We start from the raw sequence: 25,447 nt of genomic DNA, 5'->3' as shown, positions 1-25,447 counted from the left end.
GGTATGTTGCAGTTATCTCAAAAGCATTATATTATAAACTCAGGAGATTCAAAGTTAAACTTAAAAGAAATCCAAGCATGTTACAGTATGAAAATACAGGTAAGGAAGTCAACCACCCTTCACTTTCCCCTGTCATGACACGAGGGGGGAAAATAAGAAAAAGTCTAATGGATCTTTAAAAATCAAATTAATCTAATGTGGGAACAGAAACAGTAAAATGCCTTAATCATAATCACATAGTTATTGCATGGTGTCACTACAAGACAGTGCAATGGTTGGTCAGATGTTCCTACCTGAACACATTCTTTCAGTATTATAAATGTAAAATTCCCTAAATTATTGCTCTCACTTTTCCAGTTTGAATATGACTCCAGCAGTTCAATCTGCTTTCCCATGTCTTGTAAAAGTTATTTCTATTATGGTAGTGCTAGAGGCTGTACACATAGTAAGAGACACTCTTTGCCCTGAATAGTTTATAATCTAAACTCCTGATTCCATCAACACTTGCCTGCATGCTTAACTTCAGTGCCATTGACTTAAATGGCACTATAAAGGTAGGCATGCTTCTCAGTGTTTGCAGGATCAGGTCCTAACTATTTAAGACAACATGTGGGAAGAGAAAGAACCACAGAGAGGTGAAGGGACTTGCCAAAGGTCACAGGGCAGGTTAACATCGCCAGCTTGTCCGAGTATCAGTTCAGTGCCCTATGCCCTGGACCACATTCTGACTGAGTCTTCTCGGCTTCCATCACCTTTAAGCTTCAGCATTCCAGCATTTCAATGTACTTCTGTTTTTAAGGCCTCTCCACATATATATATTAGGACCTGTGACTCATAGGTATCTCTTGTTACTGGTACTTTGGCTCCCTCACGTTCCTTCCATATCACCAAGAATTTCATATCTATTTCCAGGGATATCAGATAGTGCATTGTATGTGGAAAATGCCCCCACTTGAACTGTGTACTGTACATTGGGGACAATGAGACACTGTCTCAGAAACTTGTAACACTTGGCAGTTGTGCAAACTTTGTTTAATGATTTATGTGACCTTTATTATGTACCCTATGGCAGAGATGATTTCAGAACAATTGTTCTATAAAATTGGAGAAACAAACATACTATTCATCTAGTATCACATTAGCCCGATTTAAAAGGGTAGATTGTTCTTTCAGCAGATTTTCTGTTCCTTTCTGGTTTGGTTCTCCATAAGGCATTGAAAGCAGAGGAAGATAGTTTGGCAGGACATTCTGCATTCAGAGAGCGGGCGATGGACACTCTCATGATTGACCTGTTCTCTTGTATAGAGAGAGAAACGTCCACTGAAGAATCTGACTTGCACTAGCAATCACTTCGGGGTGCTAAGATTTGGGTCTTGATCTTTTCACTGGGGCCAGAGATTGTGCTTTAAAGGGAGACCTAGCAAGGGATAGAGAGGAAACTCAGCAACAAACAAGTCCATAGTAATTATGCTCTGCAGTTTACTGCTAATTTTTTTTGGGGGGGGGGGGGAGTGGGAACACAGTGGTATTTGGGATTTATAAGGAAGCATCCATCTGTTTTTAATTTATCTTTCATCAGACCATCAAGGTTCCTAACAGATGAACTACGGAAGAAGGAGTCTGTGACACAGGTTTTGTCTAGGTGATGAAAAGAGGTGCTTGTGGAAACTGAGTAAGCAAACTCAAATTAGCTAATGAGATTTGAAACGCCCCTTGGCATCAGATGCATCACAAAATTGCATGTTAAAATGGTATTATCTGGTCCCATAGTACTAGCTGGCCACAAGGAAACAATTTTAATTTTGTTAAACTATTGTCTACGCTGGTTATTAAAGGAGGTAACATGATCTGAAACACAACTCAATTTTAAAGCATCTTTGTTCCCTGCCAGCAAGATCCAAAGGGTGCTAAATGCTTTGTACTTCCTTAATGGTTTGTCTACACTTGAAATTCAGATTAAGGTAGGGTTTGAATTTAGAGCACAGCAGCTATTTGGAATAACTGTGTGGACACTATTTGTCCATAGTATCAATGCCCACACAGGGAGTTATTCAGAAATAACAAGAACATATTCCTGAGTAACTGGCGTTTAATCCCTAATCTGAAACCACTTCCCAAGTGGAACCAGCAACATCAGCTGCTTTTGGGCAGGACCATATGTGTGCTGAAGGGTCACTATCAGGAGAAGGCACTTCAGAGGCCACATTATTATTTGTTTGTATTACAATAGTCCCTAGAGACCAACCCAGCATGGAGCCCCATTGTGCCAGGAACTGTACCAACACAGAGCAGCAACAAATTCCTACCTTGTAGAGTGTACAATCTAAACACAAACTGAAAATACTCTATGTTTAAAGGGCAGGGTTTTTTGGCCTTGTGGGGACACCACTTCCAGGGCACCCTCTCAAGGCACGGGTGGGGGGCCATGCAGCCCCCTCTCTCAGTAACTTCCCACACTCTAAAGTATTTAAAACAAAACTCTCCTTCTGAGAGGGATGGGGGAGGGTGCTTGAGAGAGGGTGCATGAGGCAAGGTGGGGTGCGGTGCTGGCTAGGTGGATGCTGAGGGGAGGATGCCCAGGGTGGGACAAATGCTGGCTACCTGGATGCCAGGGGACGGTGCTTGGAGCAGGATGGCATGCTAGCTGGCTCGCTCCTGGGGGAAGGGTGCCTAGGATGGGGTGGGAGCTGGCTGGCTGGGTGCTAACAGAGGGTGGCAGGAGTGGGATAGAGAGTGCTGGCTAACTGGGTGTGGGTGCCCAAGGCGAGAAGGTGCAGGCTGGGTTGGTGCTGGAGAAGGGTGCCTGGGGAGGTGAAGGGTGCTTAGGGCACGTAGGTGCTAGGGAGGGTGCCCACAACGGGCGCTGGCTGCGTGGGGGCTGGGGACGGTGTCCGAGAAGGGTGCTGGCTGGCTGGACACTGGGGGAGGGTGTCCGGGGAGGGTGCCTGGGGCAGGTGCTGGCTGGCTGGGGAGGGTGCCCAGAGCGGGAGCTGGCTGGGGAGGTTGCCCGGGACTGGTGCTGGCTGGCTGGGGGTTGGGGAGGGTGCCCGGGGCGGGTGCTGGCTGGGGGAGGGGTGGGAAGGGTGCCCGGGACGGGAGCTGCCTGGTGCTGGGGAGGGTGCCGGGGTGGGAGCTGGCTGGGGAGGATGCCCGGGACTGGTGCTGGCTGGCTGGGGGTGGGGAGGGTGCCCGGGGCGGGAGCTGGCTGGCTGGGGGCTGGGGAGGGTGCCCGGGGCTAGATGCCGGCTGGGGGTGCGGAGGGTGCCCGGGGTTGGGTGCCGGCTGGGGGTGGGGAGGGGGCCGGGGCCGGGGCTGGGTGCTGGCTGGGGAGGGTGCCGGGGCGGGAGCTGGCCGGCTGGGGGTGGGGAGGGTGCCCGGGGCTGGGTGCCGGCTGGGGGTGAGGAGGGGGCCGGGGCTGGGTGCTGGCTGGGGGTGGGGAGGGGGCCGGGGCTGGGTGCTGGCCGGCTGGGGGTGGGGAGGGGGCCGGGGCTGGGTGCTGGCTGGGGGTGGGGAGGGGGCCGGGGCTGGGGGCCGCTGGCTCTCTCCGGCCCGGCCCATGCCAGGCAGGCGCACAGAGGAGCTGGGCGCAGAGCCGGGCGGGCGAGCGGGGGCGGGCGGCTGGGCAGCGCGCCCGGAGCCCCGGCCAGGCTGGGCACTGCCCCTCGGCTCGCAGCGCTGGATCCGCAGCAGGAGCCCATGGAGCCGGCGGGGCCAGAGCCAGGGGCCGGCGCGGAGCCGGAGCGGGGCGCGGAGGAGATTGACATGTCCCTGGGTAGGTGCCGGACCCTGCCGCGCCGAGCGCCCTGCCAGGGCTTCCCCCGGGCGCGCCCCTTGGAGCGCTTGGCGAGGCCGGGCGCACTGTGCGCCGGGCGCCGCCGGGGCCGGGGCCGGGGCCGGGCCGGGACAGCTGCAGCTGCGGGCGGGGGGCCGGGTTCCAGGGCCCCGCCAGCCCTGGGATCTGCGCGGGGCTCAGCCCCTTGCGCTGCCGTTTGCCGCAGCCCTGCGAGGGGCCCCTCCGGGCTTGGCTCGGAGCTGCAGCTTGGGCCGGCGCCCTGCCCCGCTGGGTGAAGTCCTGGGCCGGCTGGCGGAGGTGCCCCAGGGCGCGCCCCGGCTGGTGTCCCGCAGCTCCTGGCCGCCGGAGCTGGCAGTGAACGGGGGAGCCCGGCTGCCCGCTTTCCCCGCGCCCGGCAGCACGCCCAGGGCGGCAGCGGGGGCCGGGGGCCCGCCCTCCGTACAAGTCCATTGCCATGAAATCATCCCGCCCCCAGCTGTGCGCTCCCCCGGCCCCTCTCTGCAAAGGGGGCAGAAATGCTGGGGGGAGGCAAGACCTGATCTGGAGCCTTTCCTTGCTGCCTGTAAACACTGCTTGTGTACGGAGGTTTCAGAGGAGCAGCCGTGTTCGTCTGTATTCCCAAAAAGAAAAGGAGGACTTGTGGCACCGTAGTACTCCTTTTCTTTTTGCGAATACAGACTAACACGGCTGCTACTCTGAAACCTGTCATTATGCAAGGCACTGAATTTAGCCGTATAGAGTGGAAATCTGTCAACTTCATGAAAATTTGTTAGTCTCTACGGTGCCACAAGTACTCCTTTTCTTTTTGTGTACGGAGGGACTCAAACGAGGCTTACCTGCCAGGGAGCCGCAGCTGTCGTCCTGAAATCCGGGATCACTGAGGCTAGGGCCGGGCCCGGGCTCCCCAGGCAGTTGGAGTCTGGGTAGAAGCAAAGAAACACAGAGAAAAGAAAGTGGTGTTGAGTGTGGTGCTGCTTTCCCCACACGCTCTGCACAGGTGGAGCAGAACCCGGTTCGGCTCAGCCCAGGCAAGCAGCTTCTTTCTGGGTCTTTACAGTGATCAGGTTCATAGGGAATGACATTTAAAAAATGACCATGTGGCCTTTGCTGAGATATTTGGGATGCTTCTGTTCTAAGGAGGAGGAATATTGTGAACATGGTGAAAAGCCAAATACCGCAGCAGGGAAAATGCTGACCTTTTTCTGTTGTGCTGGACTAAAAGAAAACGAGAAAAAAGAATGGACCCAGTGCAGTTTGACTGGATGAGGTGGATTAGATGCCCAATTCTGTCATGTCCCTTTGAAAAATTTGGCCTTTATTTATAAATAAACTTAGTTCCCAGTTACAGCAGAATCTAGGAATTTTAGGGGCCTAGTCAACTGCCATGGATATTAATGGGAGCTGAGTAGACCCTTACCAAGGAATAGTAACATCAGAATAGCAGTTGTGTCAGGTTTCCCCCCTGTATTTTGAGGTTTCTGTTATATGACATAGTCCCCCATAGATTATACAGAAAGACAGCAGGCTGTCAGGCATACAGAACTTGCAGCATAAAATATAAAGATCAAGGTTACATTCCAAGAGAATGTAGGGATGTAATAAATGCACCATGTGTGTTTTAAAGGACAGAAAAAAGATCAGGTGAAAAAAAATCATAGTTTAAAAAACTGACTCTGAACGCTGCTGAGACACAACCTAACTTCAGAGCTGAAAGTTTCAAACCCAGCAAGTTGGAGAGAGACTGATAAATGGACCCTTGGCCGAAATGAAAATGTGAGCCAGGGCCTGTGGTCACTTGGTGCTGAGACTATTTATAGCAGCTCACTCATTAGGCCAGTCAGTTTTCTGGCAGTGAATATGTTGATCTGGGCATAAACAACTGTCCTTTTATTAAGCCACAAGGTTTGGGATATAGCTCCTGGAGGATTATTGTACTGACATTTTCATTCTATAAACAAACTTTGCCAGGCTTTAATTGGTGGGTTAGCTTCATACTTTGAATAGATGCACTGGACTGTTTCTATCCAGATACAGTAGAAATTCTGGAGGAAAACAACAGAAAGTTATATTTTTTTCACAGAAAACCCAGAGCCAGATCCTTGGCTTGGTGTGAATTGATGTAACTGACTGACTTCAATGGAGCTCTGCTGATTTACAGCCTCTGAGGATCTGGCCCCTAATTTCACTATTTGTTTTGGGTTACATTTAGTGACCCTACCATTGGGTCCGCTGAGGTGTGGTTGTCCCCTCCTTACTGAGCTCCCACGGAGGGTGGTGCTCAGTGGCAGGTTTGAAGGCTCACTTTTAGCAGAACCTTTATGATCCATCTCTATTTGTGATCCCTGCAAAGCACACCTACCTCCAGAGGGAGGTTAATTTGGCAATGTAGGGGTCGCAGCATCAAAATCGGGTCTTTGGTTCTTCATTTTCAGCTACATAGGGCTGACTTACTTACACCACTGTCAATCAGGAGTAACTCTACTGAAGTTAAAGGAAATACATTGATGTAAAGTGGGTATAAAAGGGAGATCTGAAGCAGGTTCATAGCTCCTAATCCCACTACTGAAGGCCTCTGTGATAAGAGTTTATACTGCAAAGGAAGAAGGGAGTGGGGGGGAGGGAGTCCTCCTTCGGATCATCCCACTTGCACATTGAGCTAGATATTTCTGCTCTGACACCAACTAAAGGTCTGTCCCACTCCACTGTAGATGCGGATATTATACGCCCAAGACTTTAAGAGTTCCTATCCACAGTCACACAGCAGAAAATTATTTTTCATCATTGCTGTCTCTTTACGGTATTTACTTACAACAATAAAGCCGGGTCCCAGACAGCCCCAAGGTAACCGTTGCTATACCTATTTCTTTTTCAACATGGAAAGGTGGTCAAGCAAACAACTGAGTATTTTTCACTTACAGCAAAGAGAGAGTGATTTCCATCAGTCTCTGAACCCAGCATCAGCTCCCCGTTCCCTCCTGCATCAGGAGCAAGCAGGGACTCAGCTAGTAATGCACATCAAAAATGTCTGTGCTCCAAACAGGTTTCAGAGTAGCAGCCGTGTTAGTCTGTATTTGCAAAAAGAAAAGGAGTACTTGTGGCACCTTAGAGACTAACAAATGTATTAGAGCATAAGCTTTCGTGAGCTACAGCTCACTTCATCGGATGCATTTGGTGGAAAAATTTGTGCTCCAAACAGTACATGCTTCACTGGCACACTTCAGTGAGACGATTAAAACACGTCAACATTGAGACCACCCCATGGGCTCTGCTCCTGGCAGACAGGGTAGCAAAAAAAAAAAAAAAGCAGGCAGAGTCTAGTCTCACTCATACCTGACATTGTTCACTTACTCTGGGTCTTGTATTCCTTTGGTTCTTGGTATTTTTGATAGAGATTGACAAATGACAAGCACTTGAGGAGTGATTTGTACCCACAATAATGGCTCTAGGAAATGTCCTGGCATGCAGCCACCTCCAAAGAAAACACCTTCCACCAGTTCTGCATAAGCAGGGGGGAAGTGAGTGTTCCATTATAAGCCTGATTTTGACAGTCCTTCCCCCACTAATTTGGTGAAAACTGAAACAATCTGTCTGGAATTCCTTATACCTTATCTGATGACAGGTTGGAATTTTTCTGGAAAGTTTGAGGCATATTGAACGAGTTTTGGAACTATGAGATTTAAAGGTACTTTTCATTTCTTGAACCTCTTCCTCATTTTAATTAATTTATTTATTTTGGTGCACCAGACTTCAAAACACTTTGGGTTACAAAGCCTAGATTTATTTTAACCCACCTTGCTGAGAACTGCAGCCTTTGGCTAACTGGGGAGGGTTTCTTAGGAGAATTGTTTAGCTAAAAGCAGTTGAAGCATGCATAAAGTGATCCAGAGTCCTCATGCTGCCTTGTGGAGAGCGTAAAAAGTTTGCAAAAGATGGATGCTAGCTTCCAAAACTGTATAAAGTTCCTAGGCACATCCTAAGTAACCCACATGAGGCAGGAGCTCTTTCTGAAGCCTCTCAGAGAAGCAACACCATGTTCCATCCTAAGGTGCATAGCTGCTTTTGTCTAGTTTAAGTGTTTCTAAAGCATGTCCTGTCACAGTGGTCTATAGGCAGAGGTATATGTTTAAGGAAGCCTGCAACTAACAGAAATACAGGTGCCTGACTGGAGCTGATCCAGCAAAAAACTGAAGTAAGACAGTGGTGAAGAGATAGCGAGAGAGAGAGAGAGATCTTCTCCTTCCTGCTGCCATAATGCCACTAATTTAGGTTTAAATGTATGAGGGTTTAATCACAACCCAGCTGTTAGGAGAGGAAAAGTTAACTGCAGCCATACGAATGGGTGGCATTGTATGGGCTCAGGACCATTAATTTGGCAACAGAGTCCAGCAAAAGATGACATGAACAACAGCATGGTCTCATGCTGTCACCACCAGGACCCAGTATCTCTTTTTCCATTGAACAAACAATTAAAAGCCCCATATCTGTTTAGAGCTAATTATAGGCCCTGCAGCAGGTGTTCTGTGGAGGTCTGAGGCAGCAGCAGTATTGCCTGGTTGCCTTTGCTGTGTGGCGATCTGGAACATTAGCAGTATTGCCTGGTTCCTTTTTGTTTGTATTTTAAACCCCTTTCCTCCCATTTGTGGTGAGGCAGAGTTGAGGATGACTCAGAGCTGACAGGTGGTGCTGTCCCAGTCACTAACCCGTTATAGAGCAGGACGAGAGCCAGCGGATTGCTCTCTCCTTTCCCTGTAGAGGCAGTGGGCGATTCCCAAAATACCTAGCTGCTGCTGCTGGCCATGGAGCAAACATGGAAATTGAATCCCTCCGTTCAACATGAGACATAATAGCTAGGAGAACAGAAGAGGGATTTGTTAGAGAGAGCCTACCGCCCTGCCATGAAACGCAGGCATTTCCCCACTCTGTGCCCATCTGCGTTTCCCTCTCATGCGGTTATAGTGCTACATGATGATACCGGCTTGATCAGGCCGTTATTTTTCAGCTCATGTGCCCCCATCCAACTGTTTTAGTGCATGTTCCAGACAACTGGAGAAGTGTCACCAACCCCAGGGATTCAAAAGTCCTGAGTCAGGTCACTGAAAATCATGAGATTGTAGCAAAAGTAATGAGATTGTAAAATAATAATAATAATAATACAGTTTGAGTTGTTTTTATTTGCCTGCTGGTTTCTGAGCTTTCAAAGGGTTCACAATTTCAAAGTTTTTCCTTGCAACCAGTAGGGCTAGAAATTTACTTGTATTTTTTAAATGGAAACAGAGATTCTCATGTAATCTCATGACTCCTGGAGTTGGGACTTTATGAAAAAAAAATCACAAGATGCATGATAGATCCCTGAGAGTTGGGAACACTGTCGGGGCTATACACCTTTACTGATGTCAGCTTAAATTAACTCAGACCCCTAATGAGTGTGATTCCTCATTTATCACCCCACTTTCAGGCCTTTATCATTGCTGTGCCTTGGTTTTTCCATTTGTAAAATGCGGAGTTGTCGGGACAATTAATTCATTAATGGTTGTGCCGGCATGACTTGAAATGGCAGTTTTCCCTGTTTTTTCCCTTTGTGTTTTCCAATCCAGATGACATCATAAAGCGCCACAGGAAAGGACAAACAGGCGCAAAGTTAATAGGGGACAAACAAAGGCAGCAGGTCAAGAACAGGAATTCAGCATATGGGAATGGGAGACCTAGGTTCCGTACCTGGATGCAACGAAACCTGCAAGGTATGTAAATGCTAAAGTGCAGCCATAGGAACTAAGGAGACGTTTAGGATGGAAGGATGCCTGTGAAGCCAACCACACTGACTCTCCTCTTTCGAGTGTACATTTGCATACCAAGCGATATCATCCCAAACCTTTGCTTCTCTAATCCTGCGTGGTTGTAATACCTACTTTTGCTCTTGGTAGCTTAGCAAAAAGGAATTTGTCTGCAACAATTGACTATCTAGGCTCTTTCAAAGCATAAATTCAAGCCTTTCTCCCCATGCTTCCTTCCTCATGAATTACTAATTCAAAATGACTTAATATCAACTCTTCCCTTTTGTGTTTTGCATATTTTAATTATACTCTTCCTAATCCCCCCTTTTCCCAGAACACACCCAGAAAATTACCCTTTAGGTCATCCTCTGACTCGGTTATTGGAGTTAATTTGTCTTTGTGGTTGAATCCATTATTTTTAGGACGTGCTTTGAATCATAAAATGTGACCACACAATAATCTACATCGGCTCTACTAGTTTTTATCCACAAAGCTCAAGTGACTTCTTTTGTGCATCTTAGAATTTTTCCATCTGTTTTTTACTGCTGTTAAACAAGTTTGCTGAAGGTTTTAGAGGTTTATTCTGCTCTATCTTAAATATTTCTCTTCTCAGTGCAAACGGTCTGTAGTGCAGTATGAGCACTGAGCATAGGTCCTGTTTGTGTTTGCCTTTCTCTTGGTACATTCTCATTCAGCACAATGAGCATCACTGAACTTGCTAAGATTCAGAAGAAGTTACTCTTAATTTACCCTAGCAAATCGGAAAAAACATTATTTAGGATTTTGATGGTCTTGTACCTTGAACCACCGTTGTTCAGCCATTGACAATAGTGAACTCAGGGGTAAATAAGTCAAAGTAAAGATTTTTGTGACATTCCCCAGGGTACAATCTGGACTGCTGAACAGCTGAGTCCCCTCAATTCTCCAGCCTGGGGTATCTTTTACTCTGCTTTGCTGTGAGAATTACCACTTCTTGTCTGTTCACACACAGCCTCTAGCATGTATATTACTCCCAGATGAATTATAGGAGAGCTTCTAGTCAGCCACTCCTGAATTATATTGCAGAGTGACACCAGCAAACTCCCAGTTCCAGACTTGTCCCCAGAAATGTGTATCTTGTACTGCCCAGCTCTTTCTTTCTGTGCAGTACCAGCTCGTAGAAAGTCCATCGTTTCATTAATAGAAAATGATATGCACACACCCTGTTGTTTCAAATGGAGGTTTCCAAATACCACAATTTAAACATCCACTGGTTTATATAAAACTTGTTTTATTGTTTAACAAACTACAGAAAGATAGATTTTAAGTGATTACAAGGAATGAGGTATAAAAGTCAGAACTGGTTACAAAGAAATAAAAGATAAAATGTAAACTAATATCTAACTTGATAAGCTAAGTGAACTTGAAGCAAAAAGGTTTTTCTCACCACATGCTCACAGCAGTCTGGCTGAGTTCCTTCAGCCAGGACCCAGTTCAATGATGCTTCTTTTGTCTTTCAAACATTGTTGATGCCATGAGTAAAGATGAGGGGAAAGAGGTGGTTTGTGTCCTCTGTTCCTAATCTTTATATCTTCTCCTTCTCTTTGAGAATCATCTCTAGCGGGTTCGGGTGACAGCCAGTCTGTTCACATGGGAACCCACATTGTTCCATAGCCAAAATGTAAATTTCTTGCTTACACCCTTCTTTCTGCCAAAGAATGGCTGCTTAACCAGGTGATAGTCCATTTGATTATGCTGACACCAGGCTGTGGTGCTGGCTAACCTTTTGTCTCTGAGAAACTGATTTGGGAAGCTTCCCCAGCTTTGGAATATGCCTTAGTAACATCATACAGTAGAATCTTATAACTTTACATACACCATTGCCACACACATTTTACCAGGACAATAATGATCAGCAAATTATGAGTTTTCAAATGATACCTCACAAGGCATACTTTGTACAAAATGTATCATAGTTTTGTAAAAGTGGTGAAAATAGGGATACAGTCTGTCATGATTTTAATGTAGGTATTCCTTTAAAAAAATTCCCTTATTCTTAATTTACAAGGTGGTTTTTGGAAGCCTCAGCATTTTGCAGATTAAACTGCATTTAAGACTTGCTCCTGTAAACTACAGAGCACCTACTGCCCCTCCTGGAGTTGAAGTCAGTGGAAGTTTAGGGTACTCAGCACTGCCAAGAATTTGACCTTATATATTGAAATATCACTTCAATTCAATCACCCCTGAAATGCAGCCATTTCTGGGCTGAAGTGTGACGGTTGCAACACAACACTTAAGGGAGAAGGAATGAAGAACACAGTCTCTGAATAAAGCAGCAAGGGATTTACACAGGTGAAATTCAATTGCCTGTATTGGAATTTGGCCTAAAACGTGGTGAAGATTGCTCCAGAGAGTCTTCAATGACAAGCTATTATTGGAGTTTCTGTGTTAAATCTTCTCCAAGAAGGACTGTCAAGCCTGCTTTCATGGGAGCTCCTCTCAGAGCTCAGCGTGCAGGGGTGGAGGAGGCTCTTTGCCAGCATAGCTGTGCTCTGCACAAACACAGTTTGGAGCTCCCCATGTCAGCACAAAGCAAGTCTGCTTCTCCTGCTGAGTTTATGAAAATCTGCTTTAATGAACATTGCCCCGCTACATCAGAGGTGGGGTCTACAACTTTTAAAATAGCAACATACGCACAATGTATTTTGGGTCAGACTCTCAGCTGCTGTAAATCCAGGTAGCTCCGTGGAAGCCAGTGAAGCAGTGATGACTTACGCTAGCTATGGCTCAGGACACTCATGAGTGGAGGCTTTGCAGTGTGAACTGGCAGCAGGAGCAGGGTTTTTTGACCCTGGCTACTGTTAGTATTAATCCCTCCTGCTGCACCAGTGAAATACAATAAAACCTGCCAAGAGCAAAAGTGGTCGCTTGTGAGAGGTGGTCTCTCTTCAAACACGTGGTATGCACCCTTACTTCTGCTCTGCTGCTGGCCATGGTGCCCGGCCAGCAGCCACCGCTCTCTGGCTGTCCAGCTCTGAAGGCAGAGTGGAGAGCGGCAGCTGCTGGCCAGGTGCCCAGCTCTCAAGGGAGTAAGAAAATGTGGCTGCTGGTCACAGAAGACAGATGGTCTCTCTTCAGCAGTGGTTGCTAAGGCAGGATTTACTGTACCCTGAAAAGGCACCACTGAGCTCAGTGCCTCCTAGCGGCAAGGAGATGCACTGTTGAGACTGCTTTCTTCTCCCCCCAGGCAGAGCCATGCTAGCCACAACCGAGGTGTGGTGAATAAGAAAAATGAGAAGGGGGAAGACAGAAACACCTCATGGGGGAAGAACAAGGAGAGCAGGAAGGGGGGAATGGTTAGCAACAGCTTGGGACTCCAGGAGAGAGAGATCCAGGGCTGGCCATGCGTTGTCCTCTGTCAGCCAGAGCAAGAGGGGAATGTTCCCAAGAGCAGTGGAAGAAGAGGGTGAATGGCACCTTCTTCCTTTGGATGCCGAACACGATTCCAGAGCGAATCAGTTTGTAAAGCTAATTTCATGGAGGAAGGCCCCCAGCTCCACCCAGATTACCTAGATTCATCAAACCACAGCTTTCTATCCCCTTTCTCTTCCTCCTCGCCCAGATGCGCCAACGTCATTCTGCAGTCACTGCTGCAGTGGAATTGCCAGTATTCAGAGCAGCACAAAGAAAGCCATTCGCAGGGCACTACAACCAGAAGACATTACTGAGCCTATAAAACTTATGAACAATGCTTCATATTCTTGAGCGCCATCTCATGGCACCACATCCATCGACTATCGACACATTGCCAGGCCCCTCTTCTGGCGGGGGGGAGGGCACTTTCGTAATAGCCAGTACTCTCCTGCAGCTGTGCTATAATGCTTCACCGCTGTTAGGACCTAAGCATCCTAAATCTGCCCTTCCCTTCTTTCCCCTCCGAATTACCATATTCCCTCAACTAACTTTCCAACACTTGTCACCAGTTGGGGCTAAAGCCTTCATCAGTACTCACTGTGGGATGGTCTATCTTCACTGAAATATAAGCCCCGGGTTAGTAGACCTCGAGTTAGCAGACCCTAGGTTTGTTAACCTAGGGTTTAGAATCACAGAGCCACAAAGTTAGAAGGGACTGCTAGGGTCATCTCGTCTAACCCCCTGTGAAGATGTGTCTAAACCATACAAGACAGGGGGTTATCCAGCCTCTTTTTGAAAACTTCCAGTGAAGAAGCTCCCACAACCTCCCGAGGCATCTGTTCCATTGTCCTACTGTTCTTACAGCTAAGGAGAATTTCCTGAGATTTAATCTCAATCTGCTCTGCTGTAGTTTGAACCCATTGCCTCTGGGGCAAGAGAGAACAACTTTTCTCCAATTTTTTTATGGCAGCCTTTCAAATATCTGAAGATGGCTATCATAACCCTCCTTAATCTTCTCTTTTCCAAACTAAACATAGCCAGTTCCTTTGGCCTTTGCTCACATGGCTTGTGTTCCATCCTTCTGATCATCTTTGTCACGCTACTCTGGATCCTTTCCAGTTTCTCTACATCCTTTTTCGATACTGGTGACCAAAACTGGACACAGTTCTCCAGATGAGGCCTAACCAGAGCTGAGTAGAGCAGTACTTTTCTGTGAGTTGCATGCTATGCCTCTATTCATGCAACGTAAAATTGCATTTGCTCTTTTTTGCAACAGCATCACAATGCTGACTCATGTTGAGGTTGTGATCCACCACAACTCCCAGATCCTTCTCAGCCATGCTGCTGCCAGCCAGTTTTCTCCCCACTCTGTATTTGTGTATTTGGTTTTTCTTCCTTGAGTGAAGCATTTTACATTTGTCTTTGTTGAATTTCATCTTGGCTACAGCCCAGTTCTCCAGTTTATCCAGATCCCTCTGAATTTTAGATCTATCCTCCAAAGTATTGGCAACCCCCGCAGCTTTGTGTCATCTGCAGACTTGATCAGGATGCTCTCTACACCTACATCCAGGTCATTAATATTGATGTTAAACAACACTGGACCCAGAACAGATCCCTATGGAACTCCACTTGAGATTTCCCTCCAATCCAACGTCATTCCATTCCATAGTTACTCTGTTTGCGGTTGTTTAACAGATTATGTATCCACGGAATGGTAGTTGGTCCAGCCTGCATTTCCCCAGATTATTTATCAGCAAATCATGGGGGTCTGTGTCAAAAGCCTTGTTGAAGTCCAGGTATATTGTGTCTAACACGTAGTCCCCAGCCACCAAATCAGTTACCCTGTCAAAGAAGGAAATCAATCTGGTTTGGCAATGATTTGTTCTTGGTAAATCAGGTATTCACAAATTGAATGAGCATCTACACTCGTGTAACCCCACGTTAGAAATTCTTGAACCCAGGGTCCCAACCTGGGCCTCCAGCATCTACACTGCATTGTGTGAGCTTATGTCTAACTACCCCTATCCCAGAACTCCTAGTGTCCTCCCAAAAAGTGGCCACTGCAGTTCTTTGTTGGTAGTACAGTGTGGGAAAACTTGAGAAGTCCACCAAACCTGACTGTCCAGGGGACAAGAAGTCGGCCTGTGGGATACTTTTGGCAGAGTCCCAGAACAAGATTCCAGTGGGGCTGCATGTACACTGCAAAGCCATAGGGCTTGAACCCTGTGTCAGATTCAGACCCTCCATCTCTGTGGGGTCCTGGGTCTCAGCCCTGGCTTAGTGCGATTTGTGTGTAGATGGAAGGGGGGTTAGGCTTGAGCCTGAGTTTGAGCCCTGGGCTTATACTGCAGTGCAGACATAACCTGTGAGGCCCATGTGTCAAAGGAACATCAGTGCTTCATAAGAACACTGCATCTCTAGCTGCTCAAATCATCAGGAATTATTGACTCAGCGCTGTAGATATGCTGAACCTGCTTTGCATTTTGCACTACTGAAGTTCTGTAGAGTGCAGTATTCTGTTAACTGCATTGAGATATTAAGCATTGTAAAGCATTATGAACTATGCTTGTTCTTGAAACTATGTCCCGACCAATAATTTATATACCTCCATGAGTCTGAATATACATTTTGTTGAGATGGCCACTCTGAAAATGACAAACAATTCTGACTACATGAATTTATCACATATAGTAATTAGACCATAATGCACCATAACTTCAGCTGAAAGATTAAGAGCTGTTTTACTCTCTCTCTCTTTACAGTTCAGAAAGCACAAAAGCATGAACAGCCTTTGAGAAAAGAAAATATCACTAAAGCTAAATGGGTTTTAAGCTATGTGTGTGTGGACTGCTCATTTGTTACCAACAACAGCAGCAGGTAGATGCAGAATTTATGCAAAGATTTATACAGCTACAAAAGGGAATAGACCCCTGTTCACTTATGAAGCATCATCATCTGGGCATTCGTGACCATTCCCAAGCTTTTGCAGGTTAATCCCCCAGATGCGTGCTCTCATTTGCATGTCAGTGCCCAGAAGGCGTTGGCATCACACAGCTATTTCATAGCAATGTGGGGATGGGAGCTCCAGCAGCAGACGGGAAGGCTCGCTGGGGTACTGTCTTTATTACAAATCAGAATTGCCTTCTGTCTACAAGTCAGTTAAGTCTTAATATTCAGACCTTTCCTAAATCAAATGAGATACAGCTTTAAAACCTAGAATATTGAAATCAAGTCACTGGAAAGACAACCCCCCTTACATTTTTTTAAATTAATCCACTTGGTTTTGAGCAAAACAGAGCCCACCATTCCAAGACACATTTCAAGCCCCTGTACTAAGAAAATCCAACACATTTTAATTTTGTTATTAAAATTGCTGACACTAAGTTTCATCCAGACACATTTTGAAAGAAGAGGTGCTTTCAAAATAAGAATTTATAACAATGCCAACTCAGAGTAGCTGTGCCCCCGAGCTTCCCACTCACTGTCGGCAGAGATGGCCTTCGATCCATGTGAACGAACCTGGTGAACCATTCAAATTCCTAAGTCAAGGTTGTGAAGGATACTAAAACAGGTGTTTATCTTCCTAGGACCCAGTCAATTTAGAAGAGGGTTTGGACAGCAGCAGTATAATAGAAGACAATTTAGAAGTGCCATGGCTGGTCCAAGAAGAAGAGTAGCTGCCACATTAAATGGAGTGAGCCCTTTAAACCACCAGGCTTTAGCTCAAGAGGTAGGCTGGGGAGGGGAAAGGGGAGGGGGGAATCCACAGCTGTTCCTCAGTGTCACAGCGTTCTGGAAGGGCCTGGGGTTTTTATCTTGACTTGCCTAAGAGAAGAGCATCTAAGTAGAGAATATTTTATTTGTTATCCAGTTAGGCTTATAGGATGTGAAACTTGTAATGCTGCCAATGTATTTTACGGAATCTGTGCCCTGGGCTGTGCACGAGCAGCCCTGTCTTACAGGGATTCCTTACAGAGATTCCATGTCACCACCTCTTACAATGGCCTCTCCCAAGGAAATAGCTGAAGAGACGCCATCATTTCTGCCCACACAAGGCATGATCCAATGCCCTCAGAGGTCAACGGGAGGACTTCCATTGATTTCAATGGGCTTGGAAAGATTAGGTCTCTATGGCTCATTGGCATATGGATAATAGCCTTTGATTCTACGAGGTGCTAGTGACAGCTTTAGTTAAAAAAAAGGAGGACTTGTGGCACCTTAGAGACTAACAAATTTATTTGAGCATAAACTTTCATGAGCTACAGCTCACTTCATTGGCTGCATGCAATGGAAAATGCAGTGGGGAGATTTATATACATAGAGAACATGAAACAATGGGTGTTACCATGCACACTGTAACGAGAGTGATCAGGTAAGGTGAGCTATTACCAGCAGGGCCCACCTTGATTATCACTACAAAAGGTGTTTTTTCTCTCTTGCTGGTAATAGCTCACCTTACCTGATTACTCTCATTACAGTGTGTATGGTAACACCCATTGTTTCATGTTCTCTCTGTATGTAAAATCTCCCCACTGTATTTTCCACTGCATGCATCCGATGAAGTGAGCTGTAGCTCATGAAAGCTTATGCTCAAATAAATTTGTTAGTCTCTAAGGTGCCACAAGTCCTCCTTTTCTTTTTGTGGATACAGACTAACACGGCTGCTACTCTGAATCCAGCTTTAGTTAAGGTTGCTCAACTGCTTCCATGATAAACTCCCCTTTTTGGGTTACTTGTGATTGTCTCAAACTTTCACTTTGTCAGGCTGAAATTCTTCAGGAGCGGGGTTTTGTTTGGTTGGTTTTTAAGGTCTGAGTGAAAGTGATTCAGCTATTTTTAGCATCGAGAGAATCGGGGGACAATACACCTTTACCATTAAAATCATTCTTGTAACTTTATTTTGAACATTTCTAGCACCAAAAGAGTTTGGGACAGAAAGCTGAAATTTAGCATGTAGATAGTCCTGAGGGAGGACAATTGCCTTTTGATGTTGTGGTAGAAATCCCTTTTGATTTGGTTGAGTTAGGAAGGTTTGAAAATAGTACTCCACACGTGCTCAATACATTTTTAAAACTAATGATACGTCATAATGACAATCTCCTTCTAGCGAAAGAGGGCAGTACTGTATCTGCAGGTGTATAGAATTTGGTATTTGTTTAAAGGGCATGTAATGAGTCAGGTACGTACTGACTATGGCAGGATATTAAGAGAAATTCGGAAGTAGTTGCTAGGAAGCATAATTCTAAGGTAGCTTTCATTCCACAGAAATTAATAGAGTAGGAGTCTGTTAAAACATGCATCGGTTAGTGAGTGGTGACAGTGAGATGGATATGGTCCTACAGACATGGAGGGGTATAGTAAGTAGCAGTATTTAGAAGTAATGCGGAAACTCTGCTTTACCAAATGGGTGTCTTTTGAGATGTCTGTTCTTCCACATTCTAAGGCTCTGAGCCAGCAAGGTATTTCAGAACATGGGTGAACAGTAAGCAGTAGTTTATTGAATGAGGCAGGATTTCAGGGGGGTTATGACCTGGGATCATACTGTCTTTGCACAATTCTGTGTCTCCACAAACAAATTTTGGCATTTCTGTCTTCCCTATGAAATATAATACACCCACGCCTGCACACTCCCTTTGAAACATTCTACCCTGTCATTCATAATTTCAAAAAATTGTTAATTACAGTTAAAAAAAAGACATGATTGAGGAAAAGAAGTTGCTAGAATATCAAAGATCAGTGGAAATATCCATGTCCTAGTGGGAAAGACCACAAAATATCTCAGGATTTAATAAGCTTAAGGGATCGATTACATACCAAGTCAATTATCAAAGAAGAAAAAACACACATCAGGATCTTTCATAATAATACAAAAGTCACATAGGAAAGAAGAGACAAAGTGACCCTTGGAGCACCTTTCCCTGACCTGAAGAAGAGCTCCATGTGGCTTGAAAGCTCACCTCTCTCACCAAGAGAAGTTGCTCCCATAACAGATTTTACCTCACCCACCTTCTCTCTAATATCCTGGGACTGCCCTGCATAGGAGAGAAGTCAGTCCTAGTGAAATTAACATGTGGACAGTGGGAGTGAGTAAATTCCAAGGATGAATCTCCCTCAAAATTCCCAAACAAAGCCCATCCTGAATGATGTGATGAGAAATGCAGACTGCTTGGACACACTCAGTCTTTACAGCAGACCAAGTATCACCATGTACAAAAGGGAAGCAAAACCCCCCAGCAAACAAACAGGTTTAAGTCTGTCTGACCCCCATGGCAGTGTGACTGGGGATAGATCAGGAACGACATCCATACGAGCATTCTGACAGACTAATCCCCTGCTTTGTCATATTTTGTGACCCTTTTCTCTGGCTAATGAGAAAGCCAACGCAGCAATTATAGCTGATCGCAAGCGAGCTGTTGCTATGTTTTAGGGCAACCAGAATGATGAAGTGCTTACAAAAGCTGACAGCGGACAGCCTGAAGCACAGAGACGGCTACCCCAGCGCCCCAAGAGATTCAGAACAGCGGGAGTCACTGGTGAAGCCCCATCTAGAAGGTAAACAGTCCGGTATATTGATCTGATCGAGAAATTATTTCCTTGTCAATCTGTAAAACTCTCTCGTGCTATTAAATCTCCTCTCTTGTTCTGCATTGACTGGCGAGGTGCAGCAGCCATGGAGAGCACTGTATTTTATGAAATATTCCTTTTTATATTGCTAAAATCACTTAGAAATAAGTTTACTGCATGCTTGTCTTTAATAACCAGACATTTCCTCTTGACACTTTTAATAAATACATTACAATTTCAACTTGTATTAAACATTTTGTCTGGCACTTTGATTGCATTTGGAAGGTGGAGTTACTTTTGCCTTTATAAAAACAGAAATTTTAACTTGAAAATAAAATAAAGTAAAGGTGCTAAAACCTTAAATGCCAGAGTCCAGTAGCCTAATTCACACTATATTGTACCTCACTGTACAAGTAGCCTCACTGAAACCAGTGAGACGACTCGTGGAGTAAGGTACTACTGACACCAGCAAGGTGGTCTGAATCTCGGCTCAGGGGACTGAAAATAAGGAAAGCAAGGAAATTCTAAGCGAAGGCTGATGCTCTGTTCAGACAGTTTAAGGCTAGAAGGGACCATTGGATCAGTCTGACTTATAACACAGGCCACAGTACTTCACCCAGTTACTTCTCTGCCAGCATGACTTGGAGATTGGGCTGCACTATGCACGACTGAGTTCAGTGACACATTATGATGACATGGGGAAAGGGAGCACAAGGGGTGGGATTCTGTGCAGCGGCTGGAGATGGTCGGAATTTTTCAGTCCATTTTTCATGAAACCAGCTTGATGTCAACAAAATATGATTTTTTGATGAAAATATTTGAAATAAAACAAAAATGTTACTTTTGTTTTGAACTGACGTGTTGGGATGCTTAAAACATTTCTGTAGGCAAGTTTTGGTTTTCTAATTTCTGTCCCCCCACCCCCATCTCTTTTCCTTTTTTACTCCCTTCCCCCAAATTAAAATATGGAGAGAGAGGAGGGGGCAGGGAAGAAACCCCAAATCTGAGAATTGAAAATTGACGTTTTTTTTCTTTTTGAAAAACCAAACTTTAATTTGTCATTTTGTTCAGAAATTGTCAGGGGGATAAAACGGAATGGTTGACCCGCTCCTAATGGAATAACAGTGTAACAGGAAGTGGCCCAGGAGCCTGGTTCCAGCTCAGCGTGCCATGGCATCACTCCTGTTATGCCACGTGCAGTGCTAGCACAAGAGACTTTGGCTCCTCCCAGCTTTGTGCGAGAAACGGTTGGAATGTCTTACCCGTCGCAGCAATGTGGGCAGCCCTGGGAAGCAGACAGATCCTGATTTGCTTTTCATATGTTTTAAAATCAAACCCGGTTAGATTATTTCCTAGTAAACTGATGACGAGACCTTTCCCAATGCTCCTCCTCAAGGCATTCTTTTAATTGCAGGCCTTTCACACTAAACAGGAGACCAGCCTTCCAGCAGAGGCAATCCAAAGTCAGCTTTACCAGAGGGGTCAGTATGCGACAGGCTCTTGTAAGATCTGACAAACTTGATAATTATTTTAATGTGAATAGTCCTTTCTCCCTCCCTTCCCCAGTTGCATCCTTGCTTCTGCAATTAGCTGGGAGAAATAGCTGTTGTTATACAGAGAGCATGGCCCAGAGCCTCAAAGGCCCCTACGCCCACTGAAATCCAGCTGGGCCTATATTCCAAAAGCAAGTAAGCAAATGCAGGATTGGGGCTGTAGTTGCTCTTATGCTGTTCACTCAGTTCTAAGTGTCTTGTACGTGTCCACATGTCCTGGTGCTGGCCTCCAAGGGTGTGTCTGCATGGCCCACAGCACTGTGCCTCCAGCCTGAGTCGACAGACCTGGGTTAGCAGGGCGTATGCTAAACACAGCTGTGGAGACAGCACTTTGAAGTTGCAGCTCAGGCTGGGGCTGTGAAGCCTAGCATCTTCAAAAGGCTGTCTACACCGCTCTCTTAGAGAACCCTGCGAGCCCTGCTCACCGGAGTCTGTCGATGCAGGCTGCGGGGACATACCTTAAACCATCACATCCATTTCTGGCCTCTGTAACTCTTCTCCTTCTACCGCTAGATATCAGACCGGTGCCTGTGGACCTTACAATAGTGAATATTAATACAATTTGTTCAAGCCAAATTTTACGGAGATGCTTGTGGGCATTGCTCTGTGGGCCCTGATCCTGCAATCACATGCAAACAAGAGCCCATAGACATTTGTGGGCATCAGTATGTGCAGGACCTAGGCCCACAGCACTAAATGATAACGCTGCATTACAAACACAGTCTCAGCTTACCACTTTGGCCTCTGGCTAATAACAGTAGAATAGGTGATAAAGTAGGGTTTGCTTGGACTGCATGACAGAAGGGACAGAGCAAAATTAGCCCAGACCAATCCATACATTACAGTGAAAACCAAATTTCACTGACTTATTGGTGATATGCGGTGTAGCTATAGCCATGTCGGTCCCAGGGTATTAGAGAGAGATGGTGGGTGAGGTAATATTTGTTATTGGACCAGCTTCTGGTGGCGAGAGAGACAAGCTGTCGAGCCACACACAGCTCGTCTTCAGGTCTGGGGAGGGTGCTCCCAGCATCACAGCAAACAGGAGATGGAACAGAGTGTTTAGCGTAAATAGTTAGTGAATATTCTAAAGGGCCATTCACCATACAGTAGTGATATTCTGTGTAAAAATTGTTATTTTAAGCTACTTTAGAGGGAATTATTTTTCTGAGGGACAGTTTATAAAAGAAATTTCTCTCCTGCATTTTATTTTACAGCAAACAGAACCGCACGCGGAAAGGAAACGGTCACGGATGAGAAGGTAATTGGGAGAGTTAGGAGAGACACACACAGATGTGACCAATTCATCACTATGGAAGCCAAATGGGCTGAGTTTCTCTTTCTCGGCAGGTGGCAGCTGCAGCCCAGCTCTGGAGCAGTTCTAACCATTTCTGTGTCTAATCCTCAGGCCAGCCACACCCGTCTGTGAGTAAATGGCCACGGTGTATGGCTTAACATTCTGTTAAGATCTGGGACACTGAAAAGGTCCCCCTGAAATCCCTTTTGCACCTTAGAGTTGAGTGAATCATTCAGATTAAAATTTTCAAAAAAGATATGACCTCTGTCTGCTCCTGGAATAATTGAAAGCAGATTGCAGTTTCCTCCCATTTATTCATTACTTGGCTTAACCTGCAGCGACAGAGTTTGTGGGACTAGCGGTGGGGCGTGAACCTGGGACCTCTGGATCTCAGCGTCTCTGTTTGAACTAAAGGGCCAGCTCAGTTGGCTGGTAGTAGCAGATATTGTGCCACAGCTGGAGAGACACCATTGGCCCAGTGGGGTGCCATGGATTCACTGTGGCACAGAGGGGCAATGGAGAGAGATGCTGCTCCAGGCCCCATCTGGAAGAGGGGCTTTAGTGCCGTGCCGTGACAATGCACAGTCAGCAACTAGCAACCCTCCTCCCCCCTCCACCCCCACGCCCATCCGTGGGGCTGGAGTAGCAGTGGAGGAGGGCTGGACCCCACTGCCAGGGTATGCCCCAGACTGCATCTCCCTTTAGCCCCAGTGCTGCATGCCTGCTGGGGGTTAAGCTGTACTGGCAGCTCTCCCCTGTCAATCACACTCATCAAGGCTGTAGTGAACAATACCCCCAGAAAAGCTAAGGAGATGCAGGTGGCCCTTTCATCTGCATGCTGCTAGAGAGAGAGAAAAAGGGCAACCTTCGCTTGCTAAATAAATGCTCTGTACATTTGACAGGCCGGGAAGCAAGCGGCCATTCCTCAGAGGTAGAAGACCTCCGCCAAGGTCAGCCAAGGCCCAGCCCCGAGGAGTGCCACTAAGATTCAACTTCCGAGCAATGGCAAATCAGGTAGAGCAGATGGCACGAGTGTGTGAATGCTCAGATCAACTGGACACACCATGCTCCGCGCTGCACGGCTGCAGGGCACAGTTGTCATGTGACCACTCGGCTTTTCAAAACAAAACGTTTCAATTTGGATTCAAAACCCCTTTTCGTTTGAATTTTACTATTTCAATTTTATGTTTTAAAAAGTAAAAAAAAAAAAAATCTTGGTAACAAAACGTTTTGTTCAACGTGAAATAGTTTTTGGGGATTTTCCAGTTTGGCCCCTGAATCAAAACGCTGGTTATTCGCACAGCTCTGGCTTGCACACTGTCACACACATATGGCCACAGTGCCCCAGAATAGCTCCAAGCTCCTGCTTTATCTTCCCTCCCGATTACTCGCATTCCTTGCCAGGACAGCATTACTAGATACTGTGCACTCACATGCCCCTTGCTTGTTCCTGTACTGACTGAGGAGGTTCTGTAGCCAAATGCATTTTATCAAGCTCCTTGCACAACTTCACGTGCTGGATAGTTTAATTGACTTGCTGGCTGCAGAAGTACATTCCTGGCATGTTTTAATCAATACCCCCTGCAGATCTGGGTGTGAATCACGCTGTGCCCTCCGTTTCCCCTGCAGACCAGCCTGACCTTGGACGAGAGATTCTCCGGCCTCAGCAACAAGAGGCGTTTTACGGCAGGGAGGAACAGCAGCCGGACAGTCATGCTGCCCTAGTGTCATGTGCATGGCCCGGGGATGGCGGATCCAGCCCAACCTGAATAATAGGGCACCAATAAAACGCAATTGATTCCCTTTCTGTCGGCTACCTTGGTATTACACCATACCCTTGCGTACACACAGAGAGTCAAGGTACTGTCTGGGGCAGGACAACAAGAACTTCAGGGCTAAAGTCTTGGCCATGCAGTGACCCCTAGATCTGCGTAACTGCCCCCCAGCCAGGGAATCCTGGGGCTGCTGTGGGCAGACAGAGGCCCTGGTAGCATATCTTTAAGGGAGCTGCAATGCCATGGAGCCATAATTCTCCATCGTTGCAGGGGGACCCACCAGCTTTGGGAGCAAGTCTGGTCCCCGCTGCCAGGACAACATGGGGTGCTCCTGTGGCAGTGACTCCCTCACCCTACACTGGTACAGGAGAGGATGTCTGGCCCTCTGCCCTTGGATGGGCTCCTGGGGCCCCCTCAAGGCATCCTGCCAGCCCCTGAACTTCCAGGTCAGCACCCAGCCTTTCACCCCCATTGGCTTCACCCAGCGGCCAGCACTTGTTCTCTTCCATTGCTTGGTGGGGGTGCCTGGGAAGGCAGGGAGACTGAGACCTGGGAGATGGACCAGCACACGGGTGCTGAAAGGAAAGCGTGCCAGTCTCAGGGGAACTTTGCAGGTGTCAGAGTTTATTAGGGTGGTTTGCTTTAGTTCTCGTCCACCTGAATTCCGAATGATTTATTTATGGGGCAGCCAAACGCTTTACAAGACAGGTGTGAAGACAAGATCTGGGCCCCAAAGACTTTACAAGCTACGGTCCCAATCCGGCGCGCGCGCACACACACGCACACACTTCCATCATAGTCAGTGGAACAGCTCGCATCAGGAGTGTGACCCAGGCCTTGGGTGCTGGGGGGGTTTGCACTGGTCTGACTAAGGTTGCTGCCCCAGTGCAAACCCCGAGCAGACACATGCTGCATTGATGTGAAGAGCCTCTCACGAGTGAGGCTGACCCTGCTTTGATCCTGACCCTGCCAAGGAAGCCCGTGCTGGTGCGAGTTTTTTTTTTTACATCGCTGCAGCACGTCTGCCCTAGGAATCTGCTCTGGTGTAGCTCCATTGGTACCTAAGGTTCCAGTGTAAACAAGGCTTTACCTGCATAGAGTTTACAGGGCTGGGGCCTCCCGAGAGCACCTCCAAATGAAGGCCAGGCTACAGGTGCTAATGAGCGTGAACAGTGGGACTTAGACCTTCCCAGACTCAACTCTGTTACTAAATGCATTCCCCTTCTTCAGTCCGTGAATGGCCAGGGAAAGGACAGAATGCTTTCACTTTCACATCAGAGCAACTAACACGCGCACGCATC

At 46.6% G+C, this 25,447-nt stretch overlaps 1 protein-coding gene across 1 annotated transcript; it reads left to right on the top strand.

The window, feature by feature from the left end:
- Positions 1-3,610: 3,610 nt before the first annotated feature.
- On the top strand, positions 3,611-24,383 carry LOC119861874 (UAP56-interacting factor-like). Its single transcript, XM_043492919.1, has 9 exons — positions 3,611-3,772; positions 9,388-9,531; positions 16,545-16,687; positions 19,385-19,509; positions 20,936-21,023; positions 22,292-22,335; positions 22,425-22,499; positions 23,274-23,385; positions 24,001-24,383. The coding sequence occupies exons 1-9, from the start codon at positions 3,697-3,699 to the stop codon at positions 24,094-24,096; spliced, it is 903 nt and encodes a 300-aa protein (XP_043348854.1). The 5' UTR covers positions 3,611-3,696; the 3' UTR covers positions 24,097-24,383.
- Positions 24,384-25,447: the final 1,064 nt, after the last annotated feature.

This window comes from Dermochelys coriacea, chromosome 9 (assembly GCF_009764565.3).
Source record: "Dermochelys coriacea isolate rDerCor1 chromosome 9, rDerCor1.pri.v4, whole genome shotgun sequence".
In the NCBI taxonomy this organism is placed as follows: Eukaryota; Metazoa; Chordata; order Testudines; family Dermochelyidae; genus Dermochelys; species Dermochelys coriacea.
The sequence above is the reverse complement of the archived record's forward strand: the minus strand, read 5'-3'. Positions and strand labels throughout refer to the sequence as shown.